Source organism: Peromyscus eremicus, chromosome 9, assembly GCF_949786415.1.
Source record: "Peromyscus eremicus chromosome 9, PerEre_H2_v1, whole genome shotgun sequence".
In the NCBI taxonomy this organism is placed as follows: domain Eukaryota; kingdom Metazoa; phylum Chordata; class Mammalia; order Rodentia; family Cricetidae; genus Peromyscus; species Peromyscus eremicus.
The window spans coordinates 27,128,220-27,146,954 of record NC_081425.1 but is presented as its reverse complement, the minus strand read 5'-3'; the positions used below and the strand labels follow the sequence as shown (position 1 = coordinate 27,146,954).

The following is an 18,735-nucleotide window of genomic DNA, read 5'->3' as shown; positions in this document are numbered from 1 at the left end:
GGCTATTTGTCCCTGTGCTTTATCCAACCTTGGTCTCAACAATTCTTGCTCATATAAACCCTCCTCATTCTCACTAATTGGACTCCCAGAGATCCACCTGGGGCCTAGCCATGGAACAGGACAGTTGATATGTTGTACTCATAAACCTATAGCAGCTTTAGTTACCAGCACAAGGCCTGAAAATGGTTAAACAAGTCAAAACTCCAGCAAGATGAAGGATGTCTCAGGAGGCCCCATCTCTACATGAGATTGTATTAACCTGTAATGGAAGCAAGGGAGTTATAGTCAATTTTCTTTGGGTTTGTTGCCAATGGTAGGTTGCTCATGCTCCATTATAGGATGTCTTTTTGTATGCTATTAATGTGTATGCTATTAAAGCTCTCATTGGTTGATAAATAAAGCTGTTTTGGCCTATGTCAAGAAAGCTTACAGCCCGGTGGGAAATCCAAGCATAAACACAGAGAAAAGGTCAGGGTCAGGGAAATGCCAGCAAACCACACAAGGAGCAACAAGATACCCACAGATTGGTAACACCATGGCCACATGGCAACACATAGATTGATAGAAATAAGTTGTTAAGTTATAAGAGCTAGCTAGCAAGAAGCCTGGCCCATAGGCCATACAGTTTGTAAGTAATATAAGCCTCTATGTATTTACTTGGGATCAAGCAGCTGCTGGACATAGGTAGGAAAGATTAGTCCCAACCTTGGACCAGGCAGGACTGGAGAAACTTCTGGCTACAAACAGCTATGTGCATATTTGAGAAGCTCTAATTTGAAATAGTAGGATGATATAGCAAAATAAAGAAGCCATGAAACTGAGATGATCAGAGTTTGGAAAGATCCAAAAGAAGGAATTACAGGAAGGAAATTGGGGGTTGATATGATCAAAATATATACATATATAAAATTCAGAAAGACTAAATTAAAAATATTTCAATCTTTGGAAGAACATTTTATGTGAAATCTTTACAATCTAAAATCAGTATTTTTTCCACTTTAGATTATATTTAAATAATATTAATCAATGAAAAAGTAAAATATACTTAACCATATATCAGCAAATGATTCTGTGTTTTCTAATACCAAAGAGATAAAAATATTGCACCAAGATCATAGGGCATTACAATTTTAAATTTACACAACACCAAATTTCAACAGCTGCTCTTTCAATAGCCATATTCTTATTATTGAGCAAGATTATTATGGAAAATATTCATTATTCCACATTTTTATGGACATGCTCTAAAGCAGAAGCAAAGTTATGTGTTAACTATACACACTCTTTCCACTTAGAAATTTCAGATAGAAACACATAATAAAATCAACACAGATGTTAACTTACATTATGATTTTCAATATGAATTGATGAGAAGGTAAAATACAGTTACTCTAAAACACAAAACAGAGGATATTATTTGTTGAGAGGTGAAGGATATCTTTGAAAAAGACAGACAAAAATGTCTTACTAAAAATATCTCTTCAAAGAGGAAAATTAAATGTGGGAAAGGCTGGCTGAGGATGCACAACTACCAGATAAGAAAAAGTTAGCTTGTGAGGCAAGTGCACTGGTCACTTATACAGAAGGACACTGAGTGTGATATTCATTGGTCAGCGGCAAGGTCAGAAGTGCTGTCCAGAAAGCAGATGGATGGTAAATCATTCATATCTGGATACCTATGGTAGGTACTGCTGTGGATGATTGATTGATAAATAAAGCTGATTTGCCAGTAGCCAGGCAGGAAGTATAGGTGGGACAAAGAGGAGAATTCTGGGAAGTGGAAGGCTGAAGCAGGGAGACACTGCCAGCTGCCACCATGAGAAGCAGATGTTAAGATGCTGGTAAGCCATGAGCCACGTGGCAACTTATAGAATAGAAATAGGTTAATTTAAGATAGAAGAACTAGATAACAAGAAGCCTGCCACAGTCATACAGTTTGTAAACAGTATAAGTCTCTGTGTGTTTACTTGGTTGGGTCTGAGCTGCTACAGGACTGGCGGGTGAGAGAGATTTGTCCTGACCATGGGCCAGGCAGGACTGGAGAAAACTCCAGCTACAAATACTTATAAGAATCAGAATTCCTAGAAAAAACTATATCTGCAAAGGCTGAAGACAGGTTAAAACTGCAATGCTGTGAATAGCTTTAACTGCTGCAGGTCCAGAGCCTAATTATGCTTTATCCTGGGCTATCTAGAGCCCTGTAAATATAGCCATTCTTTTCTCACTCTGTCCAACCAAACATCCTCTGACTAAGAGATAAAAGACTTTGGAATTTGTTAACTTCACTGACCCCTGGTTTCCACCAAACTAAAGGCTAAGAGTCATCGGATAACATCCAATGTCTATAACTGAGATTTCTCCACTTTGCTGTTCCTATCGACTTAATGTTTCCACCAATGAATTTTAAAGGTACTTTGACTCATTACTTTCTTTTTCAGTTACTATAAAAATTGCATCAAACTGCTTCCATATTGGAACATGGAATTTGGTGTAACATAAATTTTTGTTCCAAAAACACAATCACTCATGTTTGGCTCCAGAATAAACCATCTCTTTTCCTCTTTGAAGTAAGAATTGTATTGTTTTCCTTTTTATGAATACTTAGATCAGTGAGCATTTTATGATGTAGATCATGATCAATAACTCTTTGAATTAATAGTTATGATTCAGTAGAATTCTTAGAGATGAAAATAATAGAGCAAGGAACATTGAAAAAATGGTCATCCTTTACCTTTACCATTTTCATTGATTTCAATGTTATGAATGAGTGGATTATATGATGAAAACCAAAGATTTAGAGTGAGACAACAGAGAAGACCATTGGATTGGAAGAAGGTATTAATTGAGAAGAACAGCAAACATTGGAGATAGAAAAATATGGACAGAAACAGGAAAATTTCTAAGGAAAATAGTTGATGTTTGAGAAATAATGAAAATAGTAAGAATGCTGATGGTGATAAATATGATCCTTGTGTGTTTACTTGCACATGCTAATGCATGGAGAGCTGTTCTCCTGAGATAGAAAAAAAATTGAATAACATAGAAGGGAGCTTAATTAAATTCTGTATGTATTACATTTAAATTTTCTTTGCTCCATTTACCTAGAGGTCAGATGAAAAGGTGAATGAATGAGACAAGACAATGAAGGTTTAGGCTTAGAGATAGAAAAGCAGATTCATTGTCTATGGATGGTCACTGAAAACACGGAGTCAGAAGATTGTACTCTAAGTATCTTGAAGTCAAAAGAGCAAGTGAGTAAAACATGGAATAGAGTTTTCCTACTAGGATCAATATATATATATATATATGATACAAATATAAATCTGAGAATATATTAGTTTTTGCCTTTTTACATAATGTATGAAATTTTGGAAATATATCTGGTGCACATGGAATTATGTATTTTAACTAAGTTTGGACACAGGTGTATGTAAATTAGTGAATAAGAATATAGATCATCAACTTATTGTGCAAATGTTTTCTAAGGGATATGATCAAGAAAATAGAGGACTGGGCTTTGTTTACAGTGGTATAAGGTAGTAAGTACTCAATGTAGTAGTATGGGGTGAGATGGCAGAATTCTGGTAGTAAGTTAATTTATGTCTTCTTGCTCATGACATCTCTCTGTTTCAAGTCCATGAAAATCTGAGCCTTTCAGCATTTGAAAAGTTATGAGTGGCTTTCTTCTAAGTGTTAAAAACAAGTTTAACCAACTGAGGATTCACACTCATATAAAACATTGTTTCTATCTGGTGACAGACCTAATAAAGAGAAAAGGAAAAAAAATAATGAGTAAAGAAATAATAGAGAAAAGGCTCATCTTTGCTTTATGGTTGAGATAAATTTTACACTATAGAGTTGATGGAAAATATTACAAATATTAAGTTCATATCAAAGTTTTTATATCTTAGAGACACAAACAAGAAAAATCATTATGTGGTTCTTTGTATAGTCATTCAACATTATGAATACTATGCAGCTTTTCTAAACCTACATTACAGATTAGTTAGAACAAAGTTCTAAATTACAAAAAAGTGTGTCTTGAGTATTTTACTTTGGAAGTCCTTTATCTCCTGGGCAATGAGCCCTACTCTTATCAGATATTAAAATATCATGTATTGAGAATGACTAATTGCTACATTTACTGTGTCATTTTCAGTCATGAACACTGAACCAATCTCCTGTAAAAGCATAAAAAGACAAGATACTCTCAGAAGTGACTAGAATGAATGTCACATTTATCTGCATTACATAAGAATTTGGTAAGAAATTTTAAAAGGAATTGGAGTTTATATTCAACAGATTCAACATGCCAAACTTCTTGATACTCTAACTCCAACAGTAAAGAGGATGTGGAATGGTACTTGCATTTTATATTTTCAGAATGCTTATCACTTACAACTTATTTTCAAAAGTAAGCCTGGTAGATTATTCCTAGCTGGGTTTTTGGTTATTTGTTTTATATTTTAAACTTAATTATAATCTATATCTCAGTTGTTCTTTAGTATTTGCCAATTCCAACTTTAATGAAGACTTTATAAAACACACTACTTCGCTCACTAAAATATTGCTATACTGAAATGTCAGCTAGTTCTTATTTATTTGAAAATTACATTTGTGTATGTGTACATATGTACTTAGTACACTATTTTCTGAGCTCTTTGGGTATCAAATATTTTTCTAAAGGAAGAAGACATGAATTTGAATTGCTGCAAGTGTCTGGGAGGAGTTGTAGTAGAGAATATGAAATATGTGTGTGTGTGTGTGTGTGCATTCTAAATATTTGCATTTATGTGTGAAATTACTAAAGAATAAACAAAAATGAAAAGAAAATTTTACAATAAAGTTATTCCTTTAAAATATAAGAGATGACTGGTAAGTATTTATCAGAAATTCTCCATTCCTTGAAGTTTTGAGTTTATTAAAAAAAATCTAGGAAAATTTCATAGGCTAAGCATTCTATGTACTGAATAGATGAGCTCTCACAGTTTATGGTATTTATCGTATCTCATTATTATGAATTTAGCTAACTATTTTACTTCATTTTGGCTAAGAGAAAAACTTAGATTTAGGCCTCACATGTGGAAAACTTCTGACATACTTGAACACTGTAAATTTTTTTTTTTAGTAAACAATGATCTTGCATTGTGTGAATCATATTAATATATCATTAGAATATGTTCAAGGCTCTTAAATTCAAGTTCAGAATTATATTATTGAAAACATTTTTAAAGATAATGATATCATATAATATTCTGTTTATCATTTTATTTTGTATATTTCTCAAACAATATATTTTTTGAAAAACTGATTAAATTAGAACTTAAAACTTCTGTTTCTAATTTGTTTTTAAGAGATTATTCAACATTTTTAGCGTATTCATTATCATTTTTGAGAATGTCTACTGTATTTCTTCTGTAATGTATTCTGATATCATATGAATCTAAATGCAAATCCTTGCATATCCTCATCATATGCTCAGACAAAAATGTTATATTTAGAATAATAATGACTCAGTACCCTAAAAATTGTAAAACTCAAGAGTTGCTTGTATTCCAAGGATTTTCTCTATCTTCAGTATAACAGAACTCCATGCAAAGTGTCATGCTTGAAATAAAGTGGAAATAAGTGTTGCCTGCGTATTCTGAATGCACAGTTCTAATACTGAGCCAAAAGAAATCACAACAAATGTCCTCTGCGGAGTTGCATGCTAACACTTGCATGGAGAGAGGCAAAGGTGAGCAGAAAGTAGTGTGAGAACAAGGATTATAGTTCGCGTAGGGTCACACCAGTTGGGAGGAGAGGCGGAGTTACGTCAGTGTTGTTCTGTTTTTCCACTTTGTTATTCCTCAGACACAGAGTAACGCGACAGGGATTTGAGACAATCACGCTAAATCAGTCATGGGTTGAATACATGAATTGCATTTTGATGGTGTTCAAAGCTGACTTCACCCAGAACAGATAAGGGAAAGACATATTTTAATAACAGAGGGTGATGGAAGGACACTATTCTATGAAATATGAGTACTATTCAACTTGAAGGGTCCCCCAAATGTATGCATGTTCACTGAACAGTTGTAACTGAAAAGTTGTTAAAAGAGCATATGTATGAGCCAACAGAAACGAATGAGCGAAGTTTTAATGAGATGGCAACTTGGGTAATAAAAACCAGGCTAGCATCTAGCTCAAATTTTCACCCTGTAGCTTTCTACCCTTAGTGAAGTGGGAGAGAACAGGAGATGGGTATGATGACAGGAAACCAGGAACTCTTCTGACACCTGCCCGGTGGGAACTTACTGTACCTGTGTCCACATCCTTCACCTGTTGCCTGGATGGAGCTGGCAGGCTCCGCTTGGAGCTCTTTCAGGGCTGATCCTTTGTCCTGTGGTCCAGGAAAGTCCATGCCTGTCACCACCTCCTCCTCTAGGGACTCCACGTAGAAAAGAGTCCTGGCGGGCTGCTGGGTGCCCTGCCCGGGAGCTCCTTGCTGTAGCCTCGTGGCAACTGGTAGCAAGGTGCCATTCAGCGGATTGAAGGGAGAGGGTGAAGAGGACGATGAGGACGATGAGGAGGAGGAGGAAGAAGGTTTCTTCCAGAAAGCGCTCAGACTGCCCTTTTCCTGGCTTTTGAGCAGCCGACTCTGGCTAGGTCCCCAGTGCTCAAAGCTGCCTCCACTGTCCGGTTGCAGGCAGCTGCCCCCGGCTGGGCTACCACCCGAGGCCGGCGAGGGATGGCTGAAGAGTTTCCAGCGGAGTCGCAGGATGTGCTTCACATCGAAGTCTTTTCGCCCGGAGCCGGACATGCTTTATGCACGGAGAGCCAAGGGACTGCAGCTCACACACCAGTAGCCTGGCGAGCTTTCTGGGGAGGCCAGTGGCGTTTGGAGAAGGAGCAGGAGGCAGGATGCTCTCCGCGTACACGGAGTGCCAAAGGTGGCCAAGGGGGCTGCGCGCCTTGCCGGAGAACACACCAGCACCGTGAGCGCGCTGCAGAGCCTCGCGGCTCAGTCCGGGTCGTTTTCCCAGGACCTGGGCTTTGGGAAACCTCCGGTCTAGCACAGAGGAAGTCCTGGGACACCAGGGGTTTATAATCCAGGAAGAGCTTGCAGGGACCCCCCGCGGTGACCACCCGGAGGGAAGAGAGGCTGAAAATGCTAAAGGGAGGGAGGGAAGTCTGAGCTCTTCCTAGCTCCAGAGGTGGTGGCAGCTGGATCCACCTCCCTGATGAGGAGAACCACTATTCAGATCTCCTGTCTTCGCTGCTCAGAGTTCGGGGCTTGATGAGTGCAGAGAGAAAAAGCGCCTCAAGTCGAGAAGTAGTGCATCTCCCCCCGCCCCCCCAAAAAAAGCCGGCTCTCTGCACCTGCTCCCCTGTCCCTGTCCTCTGGGAAAATACCCTGATAGCTTGCCAGGTGTCCAAAGGAAAGTCAAAGGCTTTCTGAGATGAAAAGAAGGGCGCTTTTATATAGTCAGTTTGTAAAAGAGAAAAATAAATATCCCAGGAAAAACATAGAGCAGCCAAAGAAAAGCCCGCCCGGGAATCTGTCAAGGTCCTCACTGTATGATTTTTCTCTCTGCCTCAGCGCCTCCTCCTCCTCCTCCCCTGTAAGTGACGCAGATGTGCACTGGGGCCTATACTGAGAGATGGAGGGAGGGAGGGAAGGCTTCAATCTTCTTTATGCAAGTGAGTCTGCCGCTCTTATTGTCCCCGTGCGGAAGTCCTGTCACCTTTTTTCACCCTCCTTCCTCTCTACATTACTGTATGGCAATAAAAGTAAAGCAAACAGGCAAAATGCTTTAGCATCAGTAAACACCAAACATGAATCATGGCAGTGGCAACTTAATAGGCCGCCGCGGTGTGCAGGTTGCAGGTTAATGGCTTGAATTATTTAATAAGCCACATCCTTTAACCTTTAGCTTCCTTTCCTCTGTAGTGAGACACAGAAAAAAAAGTAGCCATGCTTTCATCAAAGTGTGATGATGCCATCTTCCTGGCACTTACGTTGTGATTCTGATACTAATTTACACAGACATTGCTTCACCCCCAGGGACCAGAGACTCACGGTTAAATTTGAAGATAGGCTGACTATCAGTATCTGGTGGGAGCTTCAGAAGAAAAGCAGCTTGTGGTGCACAACAAAAAATGGAATGAAATGATGACAGAATATTTGAAAGAATAGCTCCTCTTATACTTACACAATCATGGTATTAAGTGCACAGGAGAGCGTGGACAATAAAGAGCACAACCACCGGCTACTGTCCTGCAAATAGATGCCTGGAAAGGGAGGGGGTGATTTTGCTTCAGAATGGTGAGGACTGTGATTCCTTTCCATTAAAATACTTTAAAATGTCTTATCTTTCCCTTAATGAACCTTTAAAATAGGTCCCAGTATCTTTAATCAAGGCTAGGGGACCAGGAAAGCTGTCTGTTCCCTACTCATTCAACCAGGAATACAGTAGTGTCCCTTCTTGTAATTCATGGGTTTGGCAACTTCCAACAAAGCATAGGAATCAAACACCACAGTGCAGGTAGATGACTCTTCTGTTACCCCATTGTTGAAGAGCAAACTTACATAGATACAAAATTAAAACCAGAAACCTTCCTTAGATAGGATTGAACATCTTAATGAAATAAGAAATCAAGATCACAAAGGCCCCAATTTCAAAGGAGGAAAAATCTCCATTGTGTGTTTAAACATTGATTTGAGCAGGGACAACTGTACTGAAATCCCTTGTGCTTAGATTTTCCACTCACTATTTGGTGATTAAACAAACAAACAAACAAACAAATGCAAAGACCTTTGCAAGCAAACAGGGGTCACAGATCATTTATATCCAAGAATGAAATCAAGTATTTCCCTTAGTGCAAAAATAATGAGCATCCAAGCATATGAAACTGCATGTTACAAACAGTAGAGAAACCTACCTTTCACAAGAGATAATGTTGAAATTTGAATGTCCTCCAATCAATTGATTTCTGTATAAAGTGCTACCCTACAGATTTTCTAATCTGATTTTTTAAATCAGATTATGTATACAAGTCTACCTTTGTTTCATTAGATAGTACTTAATGCCATAATAAACTGGGACATAAAATTAATTTACTATTAATGAGAAATTTAATTTTTATATTCTCACTTTTCTTTGAAATTCTGATACTACTGTCCATAGTTTAGAAATTATCCCTTTATAAATCAGTGTTTTATATGAGTTATATGATATGTATGGTTGAATTTTGATATATATATATGAAGGTGAATTTAGAATGTTAAGCCATATATATCAGATGATTATTATTTGGTTCAATCACACTCTTGTGGCAGACCTATAGTAATGTTCACTATTTTTGAAACACTGTCACTACTTATTATTAATATAACTACTTTTTTCTTTTGATCATTCTAATCTGCATATATATGTTTGAAATAATTACCCTTCCAAGGAAGATATATAAACACCATTAAGCTGAATTACTCAATCAAAACATTAGAAATTACAAAATAAATTTTTCATGAAATCAAGTCAGACTGAAATGATTGGCAAATATTGCCATGGCCTGCACAGCCATGGGTATGACAGAAACATGGAAAGGTTGAAATGGTAGACAGAGACACAAGACTATGGGTTACAGGATAAACAAATTTTATTTTTCCCAGTGCTGCTTATATATTGTTTAGCTAGCTACTAGAAATGGCATTACAAGCAAAGCTTAAGCAGTGCCTTTGACCCCCTTAGCTAGATCTTTCACACTTCCCTGCTATAGGGCAGCCTTGTTTTGCCCCTGGAAACATTCCTCCTAGTTTCATTATTACTGTTTTCTCCCAGCCAGCCGAGATGCTAAACCTGGCTGAGGGTTTGTGCTTGAGAAAGAAACTGCAGACCATCTGGACACGTCTGAAATGATTACCCTTCAAAGAAAAATATAAAAATATTATTAATCGAATTTACCAAATCCAAGATCAGGGCTTACAAAATAAAGAGGTTTTTTTTCATGTTGTTGTTGTTGTTTATGAAATTAGGTTAAAGTGAAATGATTGGAAAATATGACAATATTACTTTTTAATGCACTTATGAGAAATAAAGAAAGAACAGAGGAAGAAAGAAAGGAAGGAAGGAAGGGAGGGAGGAAGGGAGGGAGAAGGGGAGGGAGGGAGGGAAGGAGAGAGGAAGGGAAGTACAGGAGTGAGTAGGGAGGAAAAGTATGTGGCCAGGAGTGAAGGAGAAAGAAGACTTAATTTGTTTGGATCTCATGAATTTTGGTAATAGAAAAATCCTTTCAAAAATCTTTTTAAATATTTCACTGTTTATTTATCCACTATTCAAAATTTAATTACCACATACCAGATCTATTGACAGTAGTAAAAAAGATGAAAGAAATGTCCTCCTGGCAGCCTGTTGGGAGTGTTCACACAGGAAAACTATTTAACTTATTCGAATTTATAATTGACTTGTGAGTCAATTTAACTAAAATTTCAGAGAAGTAATTTTACAGAGAACACTAATATAATGCAATCATGCTTAAGAATACTAACAATAATGCTACAGATTACTTTAAAGACAAAAGGGATTCATATATTCTAACACTATTGTTGACATAAAATGAACTTCCATTCAGTCAATCAAGGTCTTTTAATGAGTATCCACATGACTGCCATAGTTGTCATACAATTCCAACCAAAAGACAGAGAAAACATCACTAATTACCACAGCATTCAGATGTTAAACTACTCATACAACAATTAAATCTAACCCTGTTGTTAAATGTAACAATTGAAAGAACTCTGTATGTCAAATATTTGTGTAGTAAGAAAACTTAGATTTGGATCCAATTAATTTGTTGACTAAAAATTCTTACTTTTCCTAATTATTTTCAGAAGAAAATCAATAAAATTGTGCAAATTTAAGACTAGTGACTGTTTCTTTTAGACATTTTTGACAGCCTTTCTACAACATCTGTGAAGATGTTTTTAAATAATACTGTATAAGAATTACCATTTTAACAAATGCTCATATTGAAAAGTTTTTCTTTTCAGAAAGACACTACACTTTATTTTTAAATTAATGTTGTTAAAATGTGTTTTGACAGAAACAAAGTATTCCAATTAGTAAATACCATGTAAAATAAGCATTCAAAATTCAAGATTTTCAAATTAAATCAAGATAATTTTGTAATGTACCTTTTCAAAATGCTTGAAACAGTAGTACATGGGAATAATCTTTAATTATACTATGTGTAATGTATATTTGTTAAAACAAATAAATGCAATATCAGGACACCATCTAGGCCTATTAAACTTCACTATAGTATCACAGTGTCTTATAGTTAAGTAGAAATTAAGTAACATTTTAATAAACACTTATAGGTGTTAATTGGTCTTCAGGGGCCATTTTTATTCACTCTATCTCTGGTTATTTGACCTTTTGATTTATAGTTAACAATAAACGCGTGTAAGTGAAGACTTCTCATGTAAATTAGTAAATGAATTGCATAAGCGTATGAAATCAGAATAGCATTTAAAAATACTTCTTATAAAACCTTGTGTTTTGTCTCTACCTAGTTCCCATGATAGTTTTTAGGAAGTTCAAGGTAATTTATGGAAATTCATTATTTTCACTTTTATTGGCTCTTATCTGGTTGATCCCATATTCATAGAATATGATTCATGCAAATATTGCATTTCATATGGATCTAGTTCTGGAAGAAAAGGTAAATATGCAGACAAAGACAGATATATTTTATAGATATGCAGATATTAATAAAAATATTTTAATCACATTTCATTTCGAAGAACATTTTGCACTGTATATAAAGATTTGTTTGTACCAACTTATTATTTCATACTACAGTCAAATACCTTAAAAAACTTCAACTTCTGAAATTTATAAATGTTTCACATTTGTCTAGCATAAAAAAATGATTTCATCACTTTGTGTGACACACTTAAATTTATCTGTTGGACTGATGTAAATCTTCCATTCTCTGAACCCTAAATCACTATAGTCAAATATTATGGGGATTTCACAGCACACACGACTAAAATTTAAGTAAATTCCAAATCTCTGTGTGCACATGCGTGTGTGTGTGTGTGTGTGTGTGTGTGTGTGTGTGTGTGTGTATGGTAGGAGCATGTCTCTAGCCGGATAGATTTGAGAAACATGAAGTCACATGACAAGACACTTGCCATGTGGGCTGTCTGGCCCACAAGCTCTTAGGACTTGCTTGACTGTCTCTGCTCCCCATACATGTGGGTGGTGCTACCTCTGGACTGAGGATCCTAGGTGTTAGAGGAAAGCAGACTGACCAAGCCACGAGAGTTAAGTCAGTAAGTAGCACACTCCCGTGATCTCTCTGTCAGCTCATGCCTTCAGGTTCCTCTAGGGTCTGAGTTCCTGCCTTTCCTGCCTTGCTTCCATCATTCCTAAGCACATTAGTCTGAGATTCAGGATATGTAAATCCAATCCTTTTCTCCTCAAATTGTTTTTAATCATGGTGTTTCACCACAGCAATAGTAACCCTAAATAGCAACGTCCTCTTCAGGATTGGTATGAGAATGCTAACAGTGTGTGTCGAAATTGTCCACTGTGTATTTTTTTCCCTAGAGGTTTACATCCCCAAAATTGCTCCCTGTCAGAGACTGCTCCCACTGATGTTAGCTAAACTTGTTTCCTTTTTCAGCTGTATATGATAACCCTCCTTTCTTGTTTATCTGTACATAATAACCCTGTGTACAATAATCCTGCCTCCCACTCAAAGTTATATAATGCACAGGTTGATTTTCCAGGGTGCTGTGGATTCGCTATCAAAGAGTCTGGTTAATCTCATCGCTGCTTTTCTGTGTCCATGTGTCTGTCTTTTCTTCATTCCCTCATGTCCCTCATCTGAGTTTAGAGACTTGACCTGCGCAAGAACAAGACAGTTTCTATAATTCTTGTTTTACTTTAGTTTTAGTATATATTACTAGATCAAAATTATAAATGAAGACAGTAATAACAAAAAAGATAAAACTCTTGACTATATTACTCATGTCACACAAAATAATTGCTCAGAATAAACATAGAGAATTTTTTTCCAACAATTAGATACAGAAAGTTTTATACAATATCACTTCTTTTCTGAAAACTAAGAAAGTTATCATTTTGTGACTTTCTGTTTCAGAACAAATTAATTCATTTCTAATCTAAATAAAATAGAACTCTTACAAAATATTATTAGGTAAGCATTATAAATGGTGGTTAATCCAGAAACTCACAACTGATCCAAGTTTAGATAACCAGTGTCCTTACTAACTTGACCTTATCAGGTAAAATAAAGCATGATAAGCAAATCCACCAAGTAAATATAGACACCTAAACAGGCAAGAAAATCATAGAAGAAATATAATTCTTTAGTGTAAAGGAAGTTGAACTTAAGGTTGCGTGAGGATGAAATTTTACTGGAGATGGTATGTCAGGAGTGTCAAGCAAGCTGAAAACACGTGCTATATAAGTATCAGATACCATGTCCTAGGCACAAGGACCAAATAGCAAAGACACTGAGACATGTGACATAACCTGACATAGATAAGAGGTCAAACATCCTACACATGAAAAGAGCTGGGTGTTGTCTAAGGAAGGCAAGAGATATTAGTTCATAACAGGACTTTCAGTAAATTGCAGAAACTCAAGCTGTGATTGAACGGACCGAGAAGCCAATGAAAGATGTAGAGCACAGGTATGTTATACATGTAGTTCTAGTATCCTTTGATAATTTTGTCAAGAATGAATAGATAGCCAGTCAGTAATGGTGCATGCCTTTAATCCCAGCACTCTGTGAGTTCGAGGCCAGCCTGGTCTACAGAGCAAGATCAAAACTACAAAGAAAAACCCTGTCTCAAAAAACGAAAAAAAAAAATGAATTGATAGAACAAGGTAGATAAAAGCAAACAGTCATAATGCTATAAAATAATTAATTAAAGAATAATGTGAAATTTGAAGAAAAATTCAGTAAAGTCTGCATTTGTTAAGTAATATTTTTCTCAACAATAATAATTTTCTTTTAGGATATATCTTTGTGCTGATTATGACTTATGTCTTAGACATTCTTTGTCCTTACTTTGAAACTCAAGGATAGAGTCTCCCTCCTTATCTTCTTTACTCTCCTTCTCCCCGCCCACCCCACTTCATTCACTGGTGCAGTCTAATTCTAGTGTATAGAATGAGTACTATTCAATGATAATTTATTATATGTAGGAGATTTGCAAGAAAGAAAGTTTCACATGTTTTTAATGTGACACACAAATGCACAGTTTCAAAAACATGTCTGTTAGATTATCAGTTTATTAATTTGTTTGACTCTAGTAATATATAAATATTATACATCTGTGTACCTTAATTACTGGAAATAAAATAAACTATGTGTTTGTAGCATTGTTTATACTGTAAAGAGTGTCAATTAAAACTGCCCATTACATTTCATGGACTGTTGAAAATATTAGAGCTGGTGTAAGGCATCATATGTGGACTCTGCATATAGACTTGAATAAAAAATATTATTTTTAGTTTTATCATATAAATTTGTATGTACTTCTGTATTACATTTGGTTTTATTGTTGTGAATTGAACCTCAGACCTTTAATATGTGTTGGAGCACCTGGTCTAACACTGAGCTACACCCAAATCCTATAATCATATATTTCTGCAAAATCTGACTAAATTTATACCCTTTAAAACAGCTATTTTACCTTTCATATACATTTAATTTGGAAAATTATATACACGGCTCTGGGCTATGGCTTTTGTATGAAGTATGCTACTGAGAAGTTCGTGTGTTAAAATATTGATATGGAACTGGAGATGCTGCTCTTGGAGGTTTGGGGTAGTTCAGTAGGAAGACTATTTTAACTGAAGTGAATCGCAGGGTATGAATCCTTGAGGGCAATATCTTGCACTAGTTAAGTATTAATGAAAAAGTTGAATAATTTGCAGAATAGTATCTGATATCCTTAGAAAAATTTATAGTTTCATATACTGTCAGGAACTAATTGCTCATCAATTCTTTTCAGTTTCTCAGAGTCCAATGACTAAGATTTTTTTCTTTAACTTTTACTTTATTTATTCCCAAGTTCTTATTAGTTTCACAGATCCTATTAAGAATAAAAATATGCCGGGCGGTGGTGGCGCACGCCTTTAATCCCAGCACTCGGGAGGCAGAGCCAGGCGGATCTCTGTGAGTTCGAGGCCAGCCTGGGCTACCAAGTGAGTCCCAGGAAAGGCGCAAAGCTACACAGAGAAACCTTGTCTCGAAAAACCAAAAAAAAAAAAAAAAAAAAAAAAAAAAAAAAAAAAAAGAATAAAAATATTTGTCAGCTAAAGCAATTATCATAGTATATTTTTCTTCCATGAGATAGTTGTGGGGTATACCTAATATGCATTCATCTATGCATATTGAATATTAATAAAAACAAGGCAAGACCAATTTTCATTTTTTTCCATTCAGCTGTAAAACTCCAGGTTAAAAACAGTCTAGCAGAAACAGAACCCTCTGCCCTACTGCAAGTACTTCAATTCTAAGTGATTTTATTTTTTACCGCTTTTAACACTGAAGATTCCTAACTGGGAAAAATATGATTAACTCCTATATATATACTACAAAATAAAAAAAGCTTGGATTAGTAGTTTTAATTTGTTAGCAGTTTAATCTATATTTGCATATCATTATTGAAAATAGTGTGATTTCTAAAACCATCAAAAACTTCCTAAGAAATGATATAATGAGCATTGAGTATCAGCTATAGATTACCTCTGTGCACTGAATAAACCTGAAAATATTTTTATAGAAGAAAAAAATCACACAATGAAAAGATGTTTAACTTATTGTTAAAGCCACAAAAAATCTTTGAAATGCCTTTTTATACTGTACACATGTTTTTTTACAAGAGTATTTACAATGATTTTAAACCTTTTCTTCCAAACTCATGAAAACAAATACTGAGACCCACATAATAATTAGACATGAAGTTTGAAGGGATTCACACAAGTTTGCAGTCTGTTTTAAATTTGACTCTAATATATAATTAAATATTTTGAAAAAAAATACTTTGTTGAAAATTTTAGAGAGCATTGATTGCTTAATAGTAAAACATGACAGGATTTATACTATGAGAACTTTGGTTCCTCATTCAAAGTCATCAGAAGGAATCTTGAAAGTGATTTTGAAGAACAGTTACTATACTCATTGAATTAAAAAATTCTTATTTAATTATTCTTATCAATTATTATATTTTATATGTATTTATAATTAATAATTATGATAGTTTTAGAGATAAGTCTTCTCTGTGTAGCCCTGGTGGTCCTGAAACTCTCTCTATAGACCATACTGGCCTGAAATCAGAGATCTACCAGCCACTGCCTTCTTAGTACTGGGATTAAAGCCATGTACTACCACCACCTGGCAATTTTTAAATTATTATTAACAACTTTATATTAATACCCGTGAAGGGGAGGTGGAGATGAAAAAGCAGGAAAGTGGGAGGCAGAGGGAACAGTGGCTGTATGTAAAATAAAAAAAAAAAATAAAAAGAAGTAGAAAATTTAAACTACAGGGACGGGAGAGATGACCCAGTGGTTAAGAGAACTTAGGACTCGTAAAAGATTCAGGTTTGTTTCCTAGAGCTCACGCCAAATGGCCCATAACCTTCTATTACTCCAGTTCTAGGGAATCTGACACCCCCTTTTCATCTCCATAGGCACCTGTGCATATATGGTACACATACAGATGAACACACATCCACACTCACTCATGCATACACACATGTACAGGTGTACACACACACACACACACACACACACACACACACATACACACACACACTTGTCAAGTTCATATAGTAAAGGCACTGGAACTATAATGAAAAGTTGTACACAAAAACTGTCCTTAGAGAAAGTTTGAGTGTATGAATGATCAATGGCATTCTGGTAGTCTGACAGCAGGATGCAAAGATAACCATTTGGGAAATAAAAATTATCCCAAATACATTATTTTAAGCCACCAAAAATTCATCATTAAGTAATGAGCAGTATACATAAAAAGGGAAGCCCAGGGAGAAAGAAACTATTTGCACAAAGAAAACCCTACTCATAATAAATATTTAACTCAGTGCCTGTGGTTCTCACCACAAAACCTAACTAGCTGAATTACAGTATTTATTTAAGATCAAAATTTTGAAAACTGCATAATTTTTGTGCTGTTTGTAATTTGTAATCTAACTCCAGAGATATCATTTTAGAATATACTAAATGTCAGGTGTGGGGTTTTTAAAAATGTGATTTTTTTTGATGAAATAGAGTCATGATTGAATGGATTTTGTCAATTTAGTTAAGCAATGCATTCAAGTGAGTAATGTTAAATACAATGGAGAGTATTTGTTACTGAATTTCATTTGTTGTATCTGTTCATTTTATTTACTTAGCATTCTAATAATATACAATATCATTCTTCCCATATTCTTTTCTGCTTGGGGCATTAGTAAGTAAATACTATTTTTGTAGAAAGCCTTGGTAGTGGGTTTCAACCTCTTACTTTTACAGGACAGTGAAAAAAACACAAACAAGAAATAATAAGTAATGCTATAAGGATATAATTGCTGTGTAGAAAAATGAAGCAGGAAAAGTAGATGAATTCTGTGGAGGCTTCAACAATTATTTTAGACAATATGGTTAGAGAAATCTCTGCCTGTTAAAGTAACTTTGGAGAGGAAGCCTTAATAAAGTGTGGGCGTGTACAGGAAGGTCTCTGGTTTCCAGGGCAATAGTCACCTCAGCATCAGGAATGCCAGTAGAAAGGCTCTGGGGCATGGTTTCAGCATGTGAGGGTTTCCAAGACTGAAAGAAAAAACAATTTGAATGCAAAGCTCATTAAACTGCTATTCCTAGTTGAGAAAAACTTGCCATCACTCAGAGTGGTTTTTTGTCTTTGCTTTTATTTTTATTTTTTAGCTTGCTTATTTGTTTTCATCCCTATCTTTTGATTTTATCATGAAATCTGTTTTAACTCAAGACTTCTATGTAACAGTCTGTGTTAATATTATTGTTTGGCTGATGGTTGGGTGTTATCCTCTGGCTTCCTAAACAGTGTTCTGGCTTCAAAGTATTCAAATACATCTTTAGATAATTATTAACATATCTTGAGTATTCAGGATATTTGATGATAAACTGCAAATATGTTTAACTATATACATATATATGTATATATTTATAGAGAGAGAGAGTTATCTACATATGGCATATAATGTACACTTTTATAATATTTTTCTTGTCATTGTACTGAAATACCGAGAAGTACCTTAAAAGAGAAAAGGATAACTGTGGCTCTCCATTTGAGAAAGGTATACTATTTTCCTTTCCTCAAATAGAATAAATTTTGCAGAGAGTATTCAGATCACTAAGAAGTATTTAACCCCAAGCAATATTGTGTAATATTGAAGTGCACTAAATACTAAGTGGTGATTTCATTTTAGAATTAGCCACACAGAGGCCAAATTATCATCTAAGTCACTGTGGGTAGAGTTACTGACTGAGAAGATGTGTAGTAGATGAGTGAAGTCATTGTTGCCATATGCCTTCTTGGTTTATGGCATGTGGATTTTTATGTGGATCCATTTTTAAACATTTATTTATTTATTTTATGTCCCTACTGCAGTGACCCCTCCATAGTCTCCTTTCAGTCCTTCTCCCAGCCCCCCTCTGTTCTCACCCCCCA

The 18,735-nt window shown here is 35.6% G+C and overlaps 1 protein-coding gene across 2 annotated transcripts in view; it reads right to left on the bottom strand.

The window, feature by feature from the left end:
• The window catches only part of Klhl1 (kelch like family member 1), a 339,100-nt gene extending 332,298 nt beyond the window's left edge, over nucleotides 1–6,802 (bottom strand). For both annotated transcript variants that reach the window (XM_059274318.1, XM_059274319.1), the window contains exon 1: nucleotides 6,303–6,802. In XM_059274318.1, the coding sequence (XP_059130301.1) occupies nucleotides 6,303–6,802 (500 nt within the window). The remainder of the gene's footprint in view (nucleotides 1–6,302) is intronic.
• Between the last annotated feature and the right edge of the window lie 11,933 nt (nucleotides 6,803–18,735).